The sequence below is a fragment of the Aplidium turbinatum genome, chromosome 16, assembly GCF_918807975.1.
Source record: "Aplidium turbinatum chromosome 16, kaAplTurb1.1, whole genome shotgun sequence".
In the NCBI taxonomy this organism is placed as follows: domain Eukaryota; kingdom Metazoa; phylum Chordata; class Ascidiacea; order Aplousobranchia; family Polyclinidae; genus Aplidium; species Aplidium turbinatum.
Window position 1 is genome coordinate 12,365,658 of NC_137487.1, and position 16,094 is coordinate 12,381,751.

The following is a 16,094-nucleotide window of genomic DNA, read 5'->3' on the forward strand; positions in this document are numbered from 1 at the left end:
TTAACATGGTTGGCGATAAAAATAAATCAGCAATGAGCTCATCTTTCACGGGACCATGATGTAATATAGACGTTAATTTCTACTCACTGTCGGAGGTTTCGTTTTTGTTACAGAAAAAAAACTTTTGTTTTATAGAACACTAAGTTAGTTGTTGCGGACATGTTTGATTCTTCACTGACATACATTTTATGGGGGAAGTAAATTGATTTATTAATTCGAATCGTTATTGGGAGAGTAATATAGTAATACTTTATGATTTACTTATTTTTCCGTGATATTGATACTACTGTTTCGTCCAATACCCTGTTCTTTCAGAAAAAAAAAAAAACCTTGTTCAATGAACTGTCGCAGCAGTAACACCGATTTCAGCAAGCATGTAAAGACCTACAGTGCAAGAAGCCTGCCGCTGGCTACTTTGATTTAGGCCTAATCGACATAAACAAATCGCTGGGCGAATGAAAATGAAACCAATGGCTCGGCTAGTGCGTTGAAACGTTTAAAAATTTATTCGCGAACAAGAGCCACTCAAATTAATAATGTTTATTGAAGAAATCCAAAAAGACGACAAAATTACAGCGAGCACTGCATAAATCACTTGTAGATCGAAAAAAAGGAAACCATCACAGAAGCATAATTGAAAAAATTACAATGTAATCAGTAATTTGCTTAAAAGAATGCAGCTACGCGACAAAAACATATTTGCAATATCTATTCTTGGGTTTCGGACAGTTTCGGTGCAAATCAAAGATGAAGAAATCTACATTTCAAGTCGAGTTGGATATTCAATTTCCATCCTTGGAAGAAAATGGAAAAAAGGCCGAACTGTTAGACTTAGAATAATGATGGTGATCCAAACCGAAAGTGAACCTAACAAGTCCACAGTTTATCGCTTGCCAGAAATTTAAATAAAAACATTTCATCGACAACACCTATGTTTAAAATTGACATGTTAAAAGCAGAATGGAAGTTAGTAAGTCTTAACTTACATAAGTTAAATGTATGAGGTGAAATGTCCTATGATAACATTAGGGTGACTAAATATTCGAACAAAATTACAATGATATATCCCAATGAACATGAAACATTTCAATCAACCAAAACTAGGTCCGTAGTCGTCCAAAACATTAAAGTCAAATAAGTTTAAATTGTCTGCAACAGTAGATATTCGAACAAAATAACAATGATACACGCCAAAGAACATGAAACACCTTGCGCGCAGTTTATGTACAATAACAAGGACTGTTAATTAAGCACGAGGCTGTTCAAATATCACATGGTGTTTTTGATAGCGATTGTCAACCGTCGAATAGGTGGAAAAATGTCATACTAGATAGGCACAAGACAAAAGGGAGGGTGACAAAAAGCAAGAAAATGGGATCAAATGACATTTAAACAGCTCCGAAAATGTAATACAGCGAAAGTAGCTACGTATAGGCACTACATAAGCTTGCATCCACATGATCGCTTATAAATAATAACAAACATTGCAACGTAGTTGACGAGTTAAAAATCAAGCTAGCTTAGACTATGCTGGCTTGTTAGGCAGGGTCTTGTAGGGGTTCAGTATTTTGTTTGGGTCGAAAATATTTTTTATTATGTGCATCATATCCACGGCTTGCTTGCTCTTCGAGTAGCCAATGTATTGCTTCTTTTTGAAACTGCAAAAGAAAATAATGCAGTTGTCTCAGGGCATGCTCAGGGTTGTTCTTTTGGTGAAGTAAATCAAACGTTGTTTGAGTCACAAACAAGAGATTGGAAAAATTATTGCGAGAATACTTTTAAGGAGTGCAGTGAGAATTCTTTTCTTTCGTTCGCATTTTCTCACCAATACATTCTTCTTGATAGTTCGATCTTAACTATTTTCAAGATCATGTATTACAATTTTTAACACAATGATAAAGTTCAAGTCATACCCAAGTCCATGTTCAGCACTGACACTTCCATGGTGCCTGGATGTCCACTCGTACACGAACGGTTCGATGGCAGAATAAATCTCATCGTTAAATTCCTCGCAAGAAACGTTCAAGTGAAGATTTCCGTCGCCTGAGGTAGAATGGATGTTTGAAAATGAAAAAAGCTTAAAACTCAGCTATTTACTCACATAGCGCATACGATTTAAGAATGGACGATACAGCCATGATTTTTTTTAATAAACATTTTTCCAGTTGTTAAACAATAACCATAATGCACAGTTTACCAACCTAAATGACCGTAACCGATAACGCTTTTGCTTTTTCCTTTTAAGTGTTCTCTGGTGTCCTCTACCAGTTTGTACATGTCCTTTGTCGGCAACGTCATATCGTACTTGAAGTTATAACCGTCCACCAGCATCGCTTCAGCCAAGCGCTCTCTTAACGCCCAGATGGCCTAAAAGATTCCATGATCAGTTAGGTGCTTACAAATAGGAAAGGTTGAAGGTGCCCAGACAGCAATCAGTCGTGTTTTTACATTCTTGTCTGCAGACGTTGAACCAATGTAAAAAACGACTGATTTGATGTCTAAGCATAAAAATGTGGTTTACTTCCTTCAGAGAATGATACTGTGTTGTGGCAATGAGCAGTACGACATCAACATGCTACGCTTTTAACAAGCCTGCATTTTTTGAAGCAGCACCGAATTTTCAACGTACTTCGATCAATGCCATTTTTAGTGAAAATTGATTGAATCAATACAAAGAGCTGATTCATTGGCTGGATGTCCGTAAGCTATCCCAGCAGTATCAGCTGGACATACATTTTGATAGAGACTTGATTTTGTAGCTTTAATGAACAAAACTCCACAAAATTGGTAAAGCGTGTAATGCCAAAATCTCCACCTTCATTTTTGTGACATCCGTTGCTAAGGTCCCGTCTTTAGCCCAGCCCGCATCCATAATCTCTTCCAGAAAGGTGGTGAGTTTCTCCTCATCATGGAAAGCATTCGATCCTGAGAATTGGAAGAGATGAAAAGACGCGTTTAAGTCAACGTCACTTGCAGTGAAACTAACCCTACATCGCGTTGTAAAAACATGAGTATAAAAAGGAATACAAACTAAAGTATGATAAACTAGTATAAAGTCAATTAGTCGTTTATACTGTAAAAGACAAAAATCAGGAGACAACATTGTTGCTCGATTAAAGCATTAAGTTCCATTGTCTAAAGTTCTAGGGCATTCTTCTTCGTCGTATGAGCATTTGAAGCCCAGGTTCTATCTTTTTACCACCCCAGATTCATGATGTTCCCGGACTAGATTGAAATGCTACAAGAGAGCAAGTAGCGCCGGAAGATTGCGAATATGAATCATCGACAACTGACGCAATTACGACGCATCCCTTCAAAATTTTCAAACCCACAACCAACCTGAAGTTTCAATCAGCATATAAAACGCATGGTTGGAGATGGGATTGACAAGGTGGAAATGTTGTGTGACCAGCCTCATGCTTTCTGAGTCCATGAACTCAACGGCAGACAATATCTCGCCGAGACCTCTCCGAGCGGCTTGCAGGAGCAACAGCAGATCCTCGAAAGTATCGGCACCTGGTCGTGCGATAGAATCAGTTGGGTAGAAATTGAAACAAACGGGCCACTGCCCATTACTGCATCATAAAGTCAAGAAAGTATATTTTTCAGGAAGTGGAAGGATTAGGAGCAACTGCTTACCAAAACGGGAAAATAGGCTTAGGATACCATTACTATAAAATTGTTCTTATTTGTTCACTATGGCATGTTAAACTCAAAGTAGTTCGTCTGAAGGTGGGCAAACAGATGATAAATGTTGCTACTTTAATAATATAATATGCAGCTGACTGGATGACTAATAGTCTTTCGCTGCTTCTTGTCTGTTGTGGAATATAGATTATTATGGTGCTATTTTATTAGTATTGTTTACAATTGTACCGTATAGTATTCTCGTAACAGACAAAAGGTTTCTCTCTCTCTAAACACTCGTCAACAGCCTTGAAACTTGCTGAGAAGATTCGGCAACAAAATTCAGAGCGTGTTTAAAGCATGAAGTGTTTATGAATATGTTTAAAAATATTTCCGGTGAAAAGCAACACTGACGAGCCACTCTTCGGCAAACGACGCCATGAAAACTCACCTAAAAAGGCCAAATTGACGGAAGAGGGCTTCTGCGGACATAATATAGAAACAGCTGTCACAACTCCGAGTGTGCCCTCCGATCCAATCATGAGTTGCTTCATGTCGTAGCCGGTGTTGTCTTTGCGTAACTTGGATAAGCAGTCCAGGATAGTACCGTCCGCTAGCACCTGGAAAGTTGGGAATGAAAGCTCTGGAACTATCAGCAAATGATTGAATTTAGTTGAAGGGAAGGAACTTTGATCTTTGAAACAAAATGTATTATGTAAGTGCAATTTTGATGACAATATTTTTTTAAAAATTGGCACCGATAATTTGAAAATATCACTTATATGTGCTTTGGTATTGCGATCTACACACTTTGTATTACCGGTACTTGAAAGTTCAATACTCTAACGACTTGTATTTTAAAGTAATCTCCTCATAAAAGAGATTAAAATGACATTATTAATTTTAAGTTTAACTTTTAAGGACAACTCACAGCTTCTACGCCGAGCACAGTCCCACGAAGTGAGCCATACCGCAAAAAGCGGAGACCCCCAGCATTTGTGGACACATTTCCACCAAGATGGCAACTTCCTTTCGCCCCCAAGTCGAGCGGAACTATCAAACCGTGAGGTTCAAGATTTTCGTTCGCCTTTTCAAGCACGCACCCGGATTGGCACACCAGCACCCCTGCACAAACAGAATAGCAATTACGCTACTAAGCAAAGCAGAGAGTTAGATCGAAAGCTGTGTGACATGAATTAGTGGTGCGATACTGATGAGCCAAGTCTCATGGGCGAAACACGTGTCTACTGCTATCAATTCTTGCTACAATCGATTGCCGAGAAACATGCGCAGATTATTATGGTCATGGAAAGATAATTGTCAATCGTATAGTGTCTGATGGCATGCATACCGGAACACAAAAATTCTTAATATGCGGTTGTGGGAGCGACACCAATTGCATAGTTGAATGCGCTATCATTTTTTTATATCTTGCAAATGCTGCGCATTTTGATTATACTTTGTAATCACTTGGCTAACAGTTCAGCAGGCCATTGCCCTTCTCTATAGAGGCCAAAGGGCTGTAGGCATTTCTCTATAAAGCAGTGATTATTGTTCATAATTATGAGAGAAATTAGAGCTATAGTCAAAGGGGAGCTACTTTGCAATCCACGGCATGCCTTGCCAAAAACACATGCTCTTGAGCAATGTCCAACCGACAGAGGCACCTTATTGATTGTTGAACCAGGGCTCTCACCACTCGGCTATGCAGCCGACGATGGCTTGATAGTTGAGCAAAGAAGCAACCACGTTTAACACTAACAATTAATAAGAGATTAACAAAGACAAATAATTTCCACCTGATATTGGATCAATCGATAGTATGTCGCTCATTCTTTGTGTGGAGAGAATGATTTCGTCAAACACCGGAACACTTCCTCCGACCAATCCAGTGTTTCCACCCTAAAACATCAAAGTAGTTGACAGTTGTTGCAACAAACACTTTCAAGACAGCAAAATCGGTCATTTTTACGTTGATTTTTACGTCTGAAGACGTTGAATCAATGCAAAAATGATGGATTTTGCTGTCTAAATTATTATAACTTAAAAGTTAAAAAGCATGCTTTTGTGACACGGATAGCAATTCCACAATTAAATTTAATTTCAAATAGCTTAATGACAAATTTAAAAGCAGTCAATTAACTTTTTGTGCACTTAAATTTAGATATGAATTCACACTTGGTTTTACCAATGACATCAAAATCAAAATTATTTGACAACTAAAGTGCATTACTTGAGGACAAACTGCTAATTTCCGTTCATTGCAATGCTTCATTATACTTGATACTTCCTTGGTGGTCTTTGGCTTGAGTAACACCTAAAAAATGAAAATAATTAAACTTCTCATTCTTGTTTGCAGAAAACACAAGGCTATAAGCTACAGTACATGCTTCATTTGCAAGTTTAATTCTTATCCTATGAAAACCAAGCAAGCAACAGGATGACCTCTAGAATAAGTTATGGGTGCTATTGAGTTAATTGGGTGAGTGATCCACATAAAAACTATCAATCAACGCTTTGCCCACTCATCATTTTCTTGATTTGGAGCCTAATATGTTATCCTTGTAACACACTGTTGTTTGAATGTAATAAAGTTCATAAACATGGTGATGACAAAAAATTGAACATTGATACAACATAGCTCTACCTACATATATGATGGTTATGAGTTTGAAACTAACACTCACTGGATTTCAAGATTTCAATCTGTTAAAGCATTTGACAGTCTTCGACATTAGCACATTTTTACTTCGGCAAAAACGTTGCCGAGGCCAAACGGCAAAAGTTGAAATTGCCTCGGCAATTGCTGTGAACATTTATTACGGAAAGATTATACCAAAACATGTAAAACGAGAAGTGAAAAATATACTAGAGAAAAGTCTATCACGACCGCATTGTTTGATTGGTTGTGATGTAATAATACCAAAAGTAGCGATAAAGCGAGCAAAGCGATACGCACGCTGATACGGTAATTCATGTTAAATAACTCACGGGGGGGGGGAGTAAGTTAATTTTGGGTTGATTCAACGTTCGAGTCAGCACAAACCGATTTAATTTTCTCGTCAGGTCATTTTGCGTAACAAAAATGCCCCATAACAAATTTACGTTTGTTTTACATTAATTCGACATCTAGCGACGTTGAATTATAACGTTATTTGCTCAACCAGGTACTGGTAACAAATTAATTTCAATTCTCCCAGCTGGGCAAGTGTCTAAGCGCCGGCGAAGTAGAAAGTAACCCAAGTAAAACATTCAGCAATAGTACGATTGAAGCAACATCCTAGTCTGGTGTAGTCTAAGAAAATTATTTTTTTTTTGTAATTTTGTGGTCCTTACAAGCGCTCGTGTGGCTTCGGCATTTTTATTGCCGACGCTAATGTGCCATTCATGCATCTGCGTCGGCAATCACCTCGGCAATTGCCGATTGCCGACGCTAATTTTGAAGACTGTTTGCGTGGGTCAGAAATATAAATAAATATCTGAACGCAACCCACATTGGAACAAGAAAAAATAATTATAATATCTTCACATTTACAAAGTTATAGAGATAGTACTGGTCAATAATAATTAGTTTTTAAGCTACAGCAGGGAGGTTTGTAATAAACCATGTAACATACACTGCTTTGACCTTTTACAGTATTCATCCAATCAACATTATGCCCTTGCAAATCATCTGGATCAGTAAAGACATGTGACTCCCCAATCATATCGTTAAATGCTGATAGATCTGATGTTGATACTTTTGCATAGTCACCTCTGATGAAATATAAGGTTTGTTGAAATAGTGAAATGGTTAGTTAAAATAGTTAATTCAGTGATTCAATGGAGACCTGTTGATAGGAAATTGTGAGGTTGACTAATACACTTTTATATTTGATGTGGTTAAGCTTGAAATTTGAGTCAGTCCAAATCTAGCTTTTAAGGCAATACAGTACAATCAAAGTAGACCTAAGCACAATCACTGACATTAGACCAAAACATACGAAAACACTAAATTTGTTACTGAGAATACGAACAATTAAAGATGTCAGGAAACTCAAGTCAAGTCATGAATCTAATAGTTTAAGCTATACAATTCCAGGAAAACAATCATACCTTTGCACATTGTAAGTTGTGGCAGTAAAAGGAATTGTCACAAAATTTGCACAGGAAAACTTGCTTAAGCTCTTTCTGATGCTAGTAACAATTCTAACAGTCTTACATGCAAAGTGTGACATTTTGATAGGCTCAATACAGACTTGTTACAAGCAAAGAAAAAAAAATACAAGAAAGGTAATGTTGAAATTTATTAGTACAATTAGTGACAATGCAAACAGGTCAAAATCAAATATTGCTGTGAAATTCTGTAAACAGCACTAACATAACAAAACAGGGGTACATCAAATGATATATATATGCTATAAACAATAAATACCATACTATTAATACTACAAAAAGTGCTCAATGCCAAGCAGAGCAAATTACATCAAATACCATGATAGTTGTCGTACTCTCTAAAACAGGTCTCTACAACCAGTTTCACCCTAAAAGGGGGATCATCAGAAGGTTCTGAAAAATATGCAAAAACAATAAATCGATAATATATACCTGAAAAGATATTAAATAGGCGATTACAACCTTAAATTAATCTGTAAAAAAACATCAGAATTAAGAGCTACCTCCATCAGTTGCCAGGTTTAATTGAGGCTTTTGTGGTAACCGATGGAGGTAGCAATTTGTAATTTTGATGTTTTTTTGCAGATTAAATTAAGGTTATATATAATATTTAATATCTTTTCAGGTACGGTATTATCAATTTATTGCTTTTGCATATTTTTCAGGACCTTTTTATGATCTCCCATTAAGGGTGAAACAGGCTGTAGAAGTTTTAGAGAGTAGTAACTATATTTGATGTTATATATAACGTATTTTTAGTAGTGCAGTGGTCCTTCCATTTGGCTGACCACAAACTTTCTGCTTCATACGAACAATGACGAGTAGTGCATCAAAGACAGCATATTAGCTCAATGTTCTGATTACAAAATGAAAACTCTGGTTAGCAGCATATAGAATGTAATGGAAAAAGTTTTTTCTATCCTCATATTTTCTTCCATTCCATGATCATCCAAAAATTTTCGCTTGTCTTCACCTTTTGTGATTTTGCTTCTGCACAGTAGGCTATGCAAGAAACCCATGCACAATTGGACATGTTGCAGTTCTCAGCACTATTTTACAGTTTTCATCTCTTAGTTCTGCCACTTGTTATTGTGTTGGTTTCGGGTATTTTTTTATGGTACTTTTTTATTGCTTAATTTATGTTTTAGAGTATCAATAATGTTTTGTTTTTTAAAACCCACCTGCACACTACACAATCCCTGAGCACTTTGGGTTTTGATGAGCATCTGCATGATGTGGATTATCTTATTGTCTCCCAGACTTATCAAATGTTTTGCATAGATAGAGAGCATTTAAATGAATGAACTTCAAAGTAATTACAGCAAGTGCTGAGGTGGAAAAAAATAATCAACTTCTTGAACTCATTAGCAATAGCAACAACTGAGATAACAGTTGCGTTTGGTTTAAAAAAATACCCATTGATTACTGTATTATTTTTTACCGGCGTGTCGTTGCTGTTCTGTAAGCAGCCCTGCAACAAACTCAATCAATGCAGCAAAACATACGTACCGGTATTTGCACTTTAGTTTTTAGCAATACTGCAGGGATGCCAGCGACAAATTTCTAATAAACTTAGATTGTGTGCTAAAAAAAACCTAGATGAGGCAAAAAAACCCAGGTCCAGAAAATATGTAGTAGTGGTCACAGCGGTAAACCATAATCTCTTCGTGGGAAAATTGTAACATAAAGTTCCCGGATCCGTTCGTCTGTATGTAATGACCGAAAAAGAAACACTCCTTCGAAACGTCTATTCAAATTTGTATTTCTGTAAAATTAGCCACCTGGCTGTCGAAATTGGATGCAACGCCGTACACCACTAAAACTTGTCACTACAGAACAGATTACTTAGATAAAAGACGGAAAATTTGTCCAGCTAGCAAGCAATAAGCAAAACAGTTAAATTTGCGACTCACTTTCAAGCAACAATTTTACGAATGACAAAAATAATTTTTAATATCTCAAACTCACGTACGCAGTACTGTGATGTCATAACGAAAGACATTGTCACGCAATTCAAACCGGTGTTCAAAGGTAGTGATGCAATATTTCATCAGGTCTTACGACCGATGGTGCAATATTTGGACATTTTCTAGCAATTTCCATGACGTAAGATGCCAGCTAGGTTAAGTAGACCATAACGGTTTTATATGACGTTTGATTTGGTGAATAATTGTCGGGAACAAGTAGGCTAAAGCGGCTAAAAAAACCTGCGTGTGCTTTTAGCACCATTTTAAATCATTACACAGAAGCCTCAGAAAGCTGCAAATAGTAACACGTACCGGTATATATAATTATACAATATACATGCTTATCATTATGTTGGTATGGTAGTAGTTAATATATATGGAATATAACTATATACAAAAACAAGAGCTTGGTAGGCCTATAAGGGCTCGCAGCAAAGATTTTGGCTCAAAATTGCCTTCATGGTAAAGCGGCTGGCTAGCAAGGTTCAGTGTGTGTTTAACCAAAATTTCTAAAACTGACTAGATGTATGAGTGTATAGGCTAGCCATTAAGGTTAGTTTTGACTTTTGAACTAAAATTTTGCTGTGTGAATTGTAGACTGTGGCTGAGGAGAATCATCATGCCTGCTTACAGTTTGGTGTACAGCTGAATTGGTTCTTAGCAATAAACCCTGCTTAGCCTTTTTCATTTGAACATAACGTTGAAAAGAATAACTCAAACTCACAATAAATAAATGTTCAGTAACACAAATAGCTGTACTACTCCAATTTTTAGTCATCCACATTTTCATAAAGTTGGATCATTTCTTCAGCATCCTGTACCTCACTGACTGCAGTAGCTGATGCAAAAAACATTACGGTACCTTATCATTTTTGTGTTGCAGTGTGGACCACTTATCGAGGATCCCAGTGCCTTAATACCATGCAAGCTCTGTACAAAGTTAAAAACCAAAAAACCTAGATTTACCTAAATTTGAAAAAAAAAACTTAAAACCCAGATGTGGTCAAAAAAACCCAGATCTAGGTGGAAAAACCAAGCTCTGGCATCCTTGCAATACTGTATTTCTAACAAAAACTTAATTTAAATGTAGCGGTTGATCGGCAATTGGTCTATTTTAAGTTGCCAGGTTCCATAACCTATTGAGTTAGTTTTGATTGGACAAAATTTAAGGTTATGTTAATCCAAAATAGCCTTAGTTTTTGACAAAAAACTTGCAAAACCATTACCGAATGATGATAATTAACTAAATAAGAATGAAATAAAATAGTTGAGAATTTTTTTTCTGCCTCACCTTGATTTTGTTTGTTTAGTTTTGTTTTTGAGCTGGAGCTGGGTGTTCATCCAATTGAGCTAAATTTGAAGAACATCCGGTAACACTGCACAAGCTCTCTTTTGTATCCATCCAGATTTTTGTATGAAATTATCACATTAGAAAAATAAGTTATCTACAGTACATTAATTGTTTGAAAGTAATCTATAAAAGAAGCAAACGACGTTATAGCAATCTACAAAAGAAAACAGTAGAAAAATCACAAGGGAGTCATAAAAGGATGTCATAACGTCTTGTGGTTTTCCTTAGGAATTAGAAAAATATTGATAGTAATCCATCACCAGGAAAAAGCAACAATATATACAGGATAGCCTACTTGGCTATAGGAGCTGTTATTTTGAGTGAAACTACAAGTGATCTAGTAGTTCATGCTGATTAGTAGACTGTACAGTTTTGTTGTCTTCTGTCAAAAACAAAATACACCGTAGTTGGATCCATGATTCCATGTGCAAATTTGTGACCATCGGCGTAATTGCAGCCACTTCACAATTGAACAAAAAGTAACAATTTATTTATCAGTAATGTTGTCACAAATTGTATAGCCTAAGTTTTATCTTTTTACGCTAACTATGTGACTTGTTTTTTGGTTTTGAAATTACGTTTTATAAAAAATACAAAATAGCATCCTGAGTTTTAAGCAACATAAAAGTGAATATGTCAATGAGAAGTACTTTTATCGAGGTCTATGTGTTATCACACGTTTTTACAGGTTGTATCATTAGGCTTATTGCGCAGTATTATTCTGCCACAATGACAGTGGGTGTTTGGACGCATTTTGGAATTACAACAGCAATCACAAAATGCATGTGCAACAATACACCAAATTATTAGTACAAAAATAGGCAGAGGGTATTCTTACCATATATTGTACTTCCCTGTTTACTCAAGCAAGACGATGACCTCAACTATACACTCAGGCATGCTGTTGGATAGGCCCCATATCTTTCTGAGCAGCCATGGCGCCAAGTGCGACACGTAAAGCATACTTCAATAAATATATCAAGGTGGCAGCATTAACAAAATGACAAAACTGAAACCTTTAAATAATACTGTACATATGATAAAACTATTGTTTTGAAATAGGTTTTGGTAATTTTTGCAGTCACGAAACTTACTTGTTGACAGTAAAAATGGAGTGCATAAAGTCAGTCAGTTTTATAGACTTGGCTAGTAAAAAACATAAAATGAAATTTGACTCAGTGAGAAGCAAACAATTGTGCAGTAAAGATGACGTGCAAGTTTGTTTGGCAAACGTGGTCAACCCCTTTTGGCAAACGGAAATTTACCAAGAGGAATTCTCCAACTCCAGTAAAATTAAATTCTAACAACTAAACTTGATTATTCGAACTGTTACAGCTGAAAGCAGCAAAAACGCACTATTATTGGTAAAGTTCTTAAAAAAAGATGATCTTGGACAATGCTTGACGTTTGTCACATTAAGAACAGGGAAGCAGCTGACTCGATGACTGCTATATTCTTTCACGGCTTCCTGTCTGCTGTGGTATATATCTAGAACTGAGTACTATTATATTCATATTGTGTATAATTGTACCGTGCTATTTTTGCAACAGACAAAATAGAAGTTTTCTCTCACTCTGGTCGGTGTCAAACTTTAAAATCTGAGACTGAACAATGAAGTTACTACGAGCCACATACATTCATGCTAAAATTTGTCCAGTTTAGAGGTTATAAACGCAGCTTCTTTGTTGTTGAAAGAAGAGAAGGCGAGAAAAAATACATCATGCTTGAGTGAACGGGTGCATAAATAGCTTCTGATGCTTTATTCACAATATGTGGTAAAAATAGCCACTTTGATAAAAATATCTTTATATGATATTAATAAAAAAAAGAGTAACTGTATAAAAAAGTTAATGGACTAGGCTATATGCATTCTTATTTTATGTCACAAATTTATTTGGTTGGTTGATTTTAAATCTTTATTTTCAGACTGACAAAGCCCCTCAAAGGTTTTAGGGTGCTTATGATTGAGTCTTTGTGCATTGTTTTTGAAAAGTAAAAACATTGAAAAGTATTGAAAGTAATTTTGAAAAGTAAAGCATTGTTTTATAAAATGTACTTAGGCCTACTCCCATATTAACATAGCATTAGCATAGGCTAATTATTTTATTGTATGCAGTATAATATTATTAATACGGTACCATAATCTGTTACCTACTACAAATCTGGGTTTTTTTTTTGGTCATTTATCGGTCATTGACCGATTTTTTAGCAAAATGTTTGAAGAAAATACAGTATAGTCAATTCGGTCAAAATGTCCAAAAAAAATATATTTAATTGACTATACATGATCAAAAATGATCGAAATAAATAAAATTGACCGAATTTTTTCAATACATTTCGGACAAATGACCGAAAAGTCTCAGCAAAAAAAAAAACCAGCTACAAATGGGATATAAAGTTAAGCACTGTGTTTTATTTAAGTCATAACTGTAGTTACTATGTTTTTTGTTTTTTTTTTCAAATAAACTGACTTGATTGCCTGTTTGTTATTTTTTCTATCATTAAAAATGTTTGTTATTTAGAGTCTTTTATATACCGGTATTGCAAGAGTTCACTTTCTTCATTAGAAGCCAACATTTTTTGAAAATGTTTAGTTAAAAAAGCAATTTGCTACTGAATTTGCTTGTGTGGAACGTGGCATCAGGGCAATAAGTGATTGCAAATCTTCTAAACATTTGTAAAAGTGTGGATTAAATTAAATGCACAGTTTCACATTGATTTGACAAAAATGCTTTGTGATCATAGTTACTGGTACGGTAACCATAAACAAAATTAACTTGATGTCAGAAGAAAATTGGTGAAAGCTAATTCCTCTGAGCCTTAGTGATTGCTTTGACACGGTAATCAGAAAAAATCCACCGTGGTAAATGATCTTACTAAATAGTTCTCATTTTAATATATATATATATAATACTGTGGAAAATGTTTACTATCATTGGCATTTTATCCAAAGGGATATTTATTGGATGGATTTTCCTGGGAAATGTTTACTCAGGTGCATTTCTAATGAAAAATTTACCAGAGTATTTTTTTTGGGAAAATTTACCACGGCAAGTTTTTTCCAAGGAAATTTTCACTTTGAGATATTTACCTATATATATTCATTTGACATAGCCTTAAATGTGTGGAGGGTAATTTAAAAATCCAACACTGTATTATACTGTTTTGTGCTGGTCACTGGTCAGGGATAACAATAAATCTATTTTAATTTCTATGACAGGGTTTATGACCTCTTCAATTGTTGCTTACATAAAACACTTCTTAAAAATAATGTCTAAGAAGTTTCATCATGTATTTTTAACTGGTCTGCCTCAAGCTGGGAAAACAACTTTGATAAAAAAGATTATTGATAAGCTGAAAAAGTCTGGTGTTCCAATGCAGGGGTTTTATACTGAAGAGCTGCGTGATCACGGATCAAGAATTGGTTTTGATGTTGTCCTTTTGAGCGGAGCAAAAGCACATCTTGCTCGAATAGAATCACAATCTGATATGTTGCATACACACAAGAGATCTTTTAAAGTTGGCCGATATGTGGTAAAGTTGAATGAATTTGAAAAAAGTGCAATCCCTGAGCTTGAACGGACAGTGGGAATTGTTGTTATTGATGAAATTGGGAAAATGGAACTGTTTAGTTCAACATTTAAACAGCAAGTTCAAAAACTGTTAAATTGTGACAAAGTGACAATTTTGGGCACGATTCCGTGTAAAAAAGGAAATGGTATTCCTTTTGTTGAAAGTATAAGGAAACGTACAGATGTTAAGGTCTTTGAAGTGTCTATTCAAAATAGAGATAATCTTCTTCATGATATTCTTGAAGCAGTTAATAATTGTAATGCCATATTATCTCATAATGCAACATAAAGTTTATACATTACACTGGAACAGTTATTTAATAGTTTATTTGCAAGTAACGCTACAGACTTCGCCCATGGTAGATTTCTTTGTGGGGTTTTCTTCACCTGCCTTGCTCTTCTTTGCTATGAGCTGAACACATCAAGATGTGTTTCCCAAACAACCATCAGCACTCTTGATAATGCAACATGGCCAATATTCATAGCAAGTGTCTATACAAATCTTGAAAATATCAGCTAAAGCAATATTGTCTAATAAAACTATTGCTTGATTATATTGTGTTTTTATTTGTAAACTTTTTTTTATTTCCCTCAAATTTATCTTAAATTTTTGTGAAGGTGTTGTGACTGTGCCAATTTTCTTTCAACTTAATAACTTATTTTAGTCTCAAGCTCATTTTAATGTTTGCGTTATGTTACCTAACCTTTGTCTAGACCTTTGCTATGTTAACGACTAAAGTGTATTGTTTTTATTGTTATGGTCAGAAATAAAAATAGCTAAACTGAACTGCTGAAAATGTAGCATCTATGATTGAAAAAGTTTTATGTCCATGTAGTTGTAGATTTACTCTGCAACACTGTAAAGCTTATTTTCTTAAAAAATTGATGTACCGGGTGCTTGACAAATGCTATACTTTTGTAACTGTAGCTTATTCTCATGGTGATAAATTTTTACTTGTCATGAATATTAGAAAGTTATTACAAAAGGGTAACATGATTGTCGTGAATACAACATACGAACGGGTACAGTCAGTAGTGAATAATTGTGTAGTGCTGATCAGAGAAAATCATAACAAACGTTATGTACTCTTTCAACAATTACATTATCTCCACTTGTGGTAGATCAACATGTGCAATATTATCAACTGACAAAGCTGCATTAGTTATTTCGGTCACTTCAGCTCTGCTTAGAACATTAATATCGATTCAGGCTTTGAATGTTTTTGGCATAGTTTTTATGGGATAGATAGAGGTTTGGACAATACTTATGGTGTCTTTTAAACTTCTGTGTCAAAGGAGAACAATCAGTTAATGTTACATTAAGTTATTATCTGTCTACATGACTTAATTGTAGAATTAATTGCATTTCAGAGCTAGACTTTGACTTACAATTACATTACACTAGTGTTTTATCTTTGGTAC

At 35.3% G+C, this 16,094-nt stretch overlaps 2 protein-coding genes across 4 annotated transcripts; one reads left to right on the forward strand and one right to left on the reverse strand.

The window, feature by feature from the left end:
* Window positions 1-531: 531 nt before the first annotated feature.
* On the reverse strand, window positions 532-11,175 carry LOC145785407 (D-2-hydroxyglutarate dehydrogenase, mitochondrial-like). 3 transcript variants are annotated; one of them, XM_082597065.1, is made up of 11 exons: window positions 11,041-11,175; window positions 7,245-7,383; window positions 5,861-5,944; window positions 5,427-5,529; window positions 4,559-4,752; window positions 4,079-4,247; window positions 3,340-3,516; window positions 2,816-2,925; window positions 2,202-2,367; window positions 1,914-2,043; window positions 532-1,658 (listed from the first exon to the last, which is right to left on the reverse strand). In XM_082597065.1, the coding sequence occupies exons 1-11, from the start codon at window positions 11,088-11,090 to the stop codon at window positions 1,526-1,528; spliced, it is 1,455 nt and encodes a 484-aa protein (XP_082453191.1). In that variant the 5' UTR covers window positions 11,091-11,175; the 3' UTR covers window positions 532-1,525. The 3 variants fall into 3 exon arrangements, with proteins under 3 accessions (XP_082453191.1, XP_082453190.1, XP_082453192.1); XM_082597064.1 differs by lacking the exon at window positions 11,041-11,175 and adding an exon at window positions 7,723-7,862; XM_082597066.1 differs by lacking the exon at window positions 11,041-11,175 and having other exon boundaries at window positions 7,256-7,388.
* A 3,159-nt stretch (window positions 11,176-14,334) lies between these two features.
* Window positions 14,335-16,038, forward strand: LOC145785692 (cancer-related nucleoside-triphosphatase homolog). The gene has a single exon (XM_082597385.1). It carries the CDS (start codon window positions 14,371-14,373, stop codon window positions 14,959-14,961), a length of 591 nt encoding a protein of 196 aa, XP_082453511.1. The 5' UTR covers window positions 14,335-14,370; the 3' UTR covers window positions 14,962-16,038.
* Window positions 16,039-16,094: the final 56 nt, after the last annotated feature.

Excerpts from the sequence above, each read along its gene's own strand:
- LOC145785407 (XM_082597064.1), bottom strand. The coding sequence starts at position 7,844 with ATGTCACACTTTGCATGTAAGACTGTTAGAATTGTTACTAGCATCAGA. Across the intron at positions 3,517-4,078 it reads CGTCAATTTGGCCTTTTTAG|GTGCCGATACTTTCGAGGAT; the intron begins GTGAGTTTTCAT and ends TCGCACGACCAG. Across the intron at positions 2,044-2,201 it reads TATCGGTTACGGTCATTTAG|GCGACGGAAATCTTCACTTG; the intron begins GTTGGTAAACTG and ends ATTCTACCTCAG.
- LOC145785692 (XM_082597385.1), top strand. The coding sequence starts at position 14,371 with ATGTCTAAGAAGTTTCATCATGTATTTTTAACTGGTCTGCCTCAAGCT.